Source organism: Austrofundulus limnaeus, unplaced genomic scaffold, assembly GCF_001266775.1.
Source record: "Austrofundulus limnaeus strain Quisiro unplaced genomic scaffold, Austrofundulus_limnaeus-1.0 Scaffold2437, whole genome shotgun sequence".
Lineage (NCBI taxonomy): Eukaryota > Metazoa > Chordata > Actinopteri > Cyprinodontiformes > Rivulidae > Austrofundulus > Austrofundulus limnaeus.
In genome coordinates, this window is record NW_013954839.1 from 10,461 (window position 1) to 16,080 (window position 5,620).

General features: G+C 39.6%; 1 protein-coding gene across 1 annotated transcript in view; it reads left to right on the forward strand.

The window, feature by feature from the left end:
* LOC106510995 (mitogen-activated protein kinase kinase kinase kinase 4) overlaps positions 1 to 5,620 on the forward strand; it is a gene marked incomplete at its 5' end in the record, with an annotated part of 11,564 nt that overhangs the window by 1,663 nt on the left and 4,281 nt on the right. Inside the window, 1 exon segment of the mRNA XM_013999732.1 lies at positions 1,034 to 1,099. Coding sequence (XP_013855186.1) covers positions 1,034 to 1,099 — 66 coding nt within the window.

The window sequence follows — 5,620 nt, forward strand, 5'->3', positions numbered from 1 at the left end:
TTTAAGCTTTCATCGACTAAAACTGGACTAAAACCATTAAATAAATGACTAAAACTGACTAAAACAGATGTATTTTTGTTCAGAAGACTAAGACTAAAATTAAAATGGCAGTCAAAAACAACAGTGCTGTTGAATAACTTTACCTAATGGAAGCATATATAAAGAGGATTGGTCCAAGCACTGAACCCTGAGGAACTCCAATGTCTGAAGCCATGAGATTATCATTAGTAACTTTCACCAGGGCTGTCCAAAATATGAAAAATCCACAATATGATCCTGAAGAATGTTTTGAAAGACTCTTCTGAGCAGAATCAACAGCTAACATGGTTTTAAAAAGAAAATTCCTACATTTGTTCTACTTTTCCTGTGCGGTAGTGGAGCTACCAGCTGGGATATCCAAATATGCTTTAAGATTTCCACTTTAATGACATCATGAAATTCTTATTAGAATACAATAAAAATAAGAATTAGATCAACTTTTCAAGTCTTCCCAGTTAGTGAGACAAATCAAGTCATATCTGTGGAACAGCTCAGGGTATGTTCGTCCTTCGTCTCAGTTTGTGTCTTCCTGAAGCTGAGTGACTGAACTGTCTCACTAACCGAGCTGTTAGCAGGAAACCTGCCACCTGCTTCAGTTCAGCACATTAGTTGTTGCATATCTTGGCCTGGAAACACAAAGGAAACACAAGTCTGAACTTGTGACTCGATGCTTTGTGATCAGGTTAGGCTGCAGCTGAACGTGACCCTGACGCTGCAGATATTTACATCCAGTTGGTTCAATCAGGACATGTAAATGTAAATATTAACAAGTTCAGTAGAGTTTTCTCTCAGGAGTTAAAAATGAGTTTATATTAAATATTTAGGTTCTGGCTAAAAGCTCCATCCATCTAGGACATGCTGAATATTTTAGCTGCCACCTCTCAGAGGTCTCCTTAAGACCTCATCGTACCCTAGTTTAATTAGACCTGTGTGTGTGTGTGTGTGTGTGTGTGTGTGTGTGTGTGTGTGTGTGTGTGTGTGTGGGCTCTGACAGTACCAGGCTGGCAGACAGCACGGTGCTGATGGACCAGTAAGGCCTCTGGACTCTGCTGTGCAGCAGGTAAGAGATCTGAAGCTTTTCTTTTCTCTCACTCTGTATTTATTCATGTGGTTTGGCTTCAGCTGGTTTTCCTCTTGCACTTGTCTCAAAGCTAATTATTTTATTTTTTGTGGCACCTCATCTTCCTCCTCGTTGGTTAGTTTGTGATGACTGACTGCTGCATCGCAGCTGTCCTGTTAGGAGCAGCAGCAGGCAGAAAGCTGGTGTTGTGGAGCGCTGGGACTCTGCTGGATGTTTTCATGCAGGATTTTGTTTTCTGGTATTTTATAGTTTATAGATATGTATCTGAGACATATTGTACCTTTTAGAAGAGAATCTAATTGTCTTTGAAGCAGTGTGTTGATATGACATGTGCATGTTTAAATGACACACCTTCAGTTAGCACTATCAGTTAGCGTTAGCTCTGACTTTTTATAASCTGTACAGTAGTTCAGCATTTGAGAAACTATGAATCTTAGTTAGTGGATTGGTACTTAGCCACCACTGCTGTAAAGACTAGAAAAGCTGCATCCTGTAAAACTCTTGAGCATATTGTAAATAAAGAGCAGTGTTTCTAAAARCAGAACTGGACCGTGGTCCATGCCTGTACTTTAGAGACGAGCTGAGGACAGGACAGCCTGCTGGTATTATCAGTGTCAGTCCTGATGGACAGGTGGGGCTGGGTGGTGTGACCTCAGATTCACATCAGGGTATATACTGAACCCCTTCATGGTAACTGTATATATCACAGTGGAGAATTATCATAAAAAGTAAAGATAATGTMATTTAGGGTGTGAAAAAACTATCATGGGGTTGATAGAAAATGGCGTCCTGATACCAACTTCGTCTCCGTGGAACATCTGTCCAGTGCCAAAAGCAAACAAGATTGAATATCGTCTTGTGCAGGATTTGTGACCAATAAATAAAGTTGTGGTATCTACATTTTATGACACACCAAATCCTTATGTCATGTTGAATGCAATAAGACCAGAACATAGGTTTTTCAGCTGCATAGATTTGAGCAATGCATATTTTTCAGTACCACTGCACATTGAGAGTCCGAGCCTTTTTACATTTACATTCAAATCACAACAGTGTAAGAAAATACATGATCAATACGACTGAAGTCAAGATGAAAACACAATTGTTAAATAAAATGATTTGTGAAAGGAATAAAGTCATACAACACCAGCATTCTGGACCTGCGTGAGGTTTATTTGTCACCAGCTGACAAGGAAAACCACACTGACTCACAATCAGGAAGTACATGTTTTTATACACGATTCTTCAATGCCTGAGTTCGCCCCCTACTGACCTACGGCTGAATCACAGGCAGTCAGATAAAAATCTCATCTACTGTTATTATAACGTTTTAATTATGTGTTGTTATAATTCGGACATGTAACTAATCTATATCAATCAAAACATAATAGATCAAACATTATAAAATATTATAAAAAGGAAACGCTGATAATCTACTGTTGTTTCTAACGTGAGTACTAATCTGTAATAACTATAAATTTCTTCACCTTCACAGTAACAGTTTATATCACAGTGGAGAATTATCATAAAAAGTTCAGATAATGTAATTTTTAAAACATTTTTTGTAGAAAACTGTAATCTAAATCAAACCCAATGTTTCTGCCTGTCAAACAATGAGCTGCTGCTCTGCTGCACGCTCATCTTCATCATCTTCATCATCATCATCATCATCAGAGCAGAAGTCCACTTTACATTAACAAGATGGATTTATGACTGGATGAATGTCCACGTCTTTTTTTTAATCATCTCTGTGGGTAACAATACATAAAAATAAGTTTTTTCTCCAACAGTTGGATGTAAAAAAACTACGGTTGTTAAAGTTTCGCTCTGTGAGACGTGCAGAGAGGAGAGGAGGACATGATCCTGTTACATGATGTAACTTGGAGGAGGAAGTTTTGAGGATTATTATTCTGTCTAAACGTGTTTTAAAACACTAGAATTTCTTCATTATATTTTGAACTCCTGCTCAGGTGTGTCTGCACTCACAGCCCTGCTGACACAGGTGTGATGATGTAATGATGATAGTATAAAGTTGTACTGTCTACCACACACACCACACAGTCCTGTCAGCTGTGTGAGGAAGGACAGCTGTGAAGAGGACAGTGGTTTGGAACAGATGTTGTGAAATAAACTTGTAGTGAAACAGAGTAGTTGAACCACGCTGTGAGGACTTTAGTATTTTGAAGCTGCCCATGAAGCTGTGATGAGGGATTTTTGTTAAAACACAGTATAAAGTCAGACACACAGGGGTTGTGCTGGACTGGAGGTGTCCACTCAGTAGTTACCTCAGCGTGCCTCCTTCCTTCCTCCACTCGTCTCCTCTCTTCCTCCCTCCCTGCCTGCCTTGTTCTCAGCAGGAAAGCTCTCCTTCAGCTCCTCTCAGTTTCTCCTCCTCTCCAGTCCCAGTGGGGAGGAGGGGAGTTCAGAGGCACACGTCTGTGTTTYCAGTCATTTCTCCACAGTTCAAAGGTTCTTCTCTTGTCCTAACTGCCTGTGTCGGCTGTCTGCCCTCGTTGTTTTGCTTTGTGTCTCCTCATGTTGTCATTCTGTGATAAATCACTTGTTGCTCTTTGATTTCTGCTTCATTACCTGAAGTTTCTTTGAACTGAAACAACATAAGTGCTACAGCCAGAGTNTAATTATTAAATATGTTACACTTTTCATAAAGCCTGGTTCCAAATATAAACTATTTTGCTCATTAAAATCCCCAAATGTCCTGTTTTAAAGTGGTAGAATAATAAAATACAGCTGATATGATGGGATGTAAAACTATTATTAAATTATTATTAGTAGACCCAATAATCATGGTTCTGGAGCAGGTCTGTCCCTCCTCCTCCCCTGCTGTCAGACCTCAGAGCTGCTCACATCTTTTTCTCTTACTTCTGTAGTTTTTGGTTGCTTGAAAAGTAACTTTAGGCTTTGGTCAGAGAAGAGATGGGAGGGTTTTTATTTATTTTATTTTATTTGTTGGCTCCACAGAAAGATGAAGCTGACGGTGGATTGAGGTGTTTATTTCCACAGGATGTGTTTCCTGCTCGTGACACGCATCAAACTGGACCTGGCATTTTAAGAAAATAAAGTGTAGGATACATTATTTATCATATGTCCAGTTCTACTTCACCTAATGAAACAATTTAAAAACTGGGTTAAAGTTTGAAGTCTCTACTTTTAGCTTGAATTGAAACAGCGTCTCAGAGAAGGTGCACCTTTCCAGTTAGAGCGGTTTAAATGGACCAGGTGATGCGCTGCAGAAGATATCAGTTAACTGACTGGAACATTTTTAATCTAATAAACCATTATTTGATGCATCYCTAGTTAATACTGTTAAATTACAACAACTAAGGAAACATAAACAGTGYTATAACAGATAGGCTACACACTCCTGCACAGAGGCAGACAATCAAGTTTTCACACAACACCTGACTCAGTTTCTGTCAGTAAACACACACCTGTTGGTCACATGTTGTTTCCTGGGTCACTGGGWTTAAAGCCACGCCTCCTCTCTTCCCTGACTCCACCTGTCTGCWGTTAGCTAACRTTAGCATCCATCTGTGAGGCTCGTCTCTCTCAGGGGAAGAAATCAATAAATGTCTTTCTGCTGGTATTTAAAGTTCACATCTTCAGTATTGTTTCCAGTTCTCTTTCAAACTTGTTCTAACAAAGACGTTTGTTTTGAGCACCGCAATTTCTGCTGGATTTGAATCGAAGTTTTGTCAAAAGTCCCGCCTCCGTCTGATTTCTGATTGGCTAGTAGGCCTGTCCAGTGTGTTTGAAGTGAAATCTGCTCATCTGATTGGCCCAGAGAAATGGCTGTTAAATATTTGGCTGTACAGAAATGCAGCACCGTGCCTGATTACTATGAGCCCTGCATGTAGTTTACTGAAGTAACAACATGTAACAAATCTGAGTGTGTTATTCAAAAATCAGAGCTAAAATGATGGAGAGAAAAATGAAAACACTTGTGTTTACTGACAATAACAACAGCTGGGAGGTGAGTGAATTCAGCAGAAACAGGTCAGATTTGGTTACAGAGTCCAGAGAAAAACAATGACACAACTACAATAACACACCTACAACCAGAGGACAACTACAATAACACACCCACAACCAGAGAACAACTACAATAACACACCTACAACCAGAGGACAACTACAATAACACACCTACAACCAGAGGACAACTACAATAACACACCTACAACCAGAGAACAACTACAATAACACACCTACAACCAGAGGACAACTACAATAACACACACCTACAACCAGAGGACAACTACAATAACACACCTACAACCAGAGGACAACTACAATAACACACCTACAACCAGAGGACAACTACAATAACACACCTACAACCAGAGGACAACTACAATAACACACCTACAACCAGAGGACAACTACAATAACACACCTACAACCAGAGGACAACTACAATAACACACCTACAACCAGAGGACAACTACAATAACACACCTACAACCAGAGGACAACTACAATA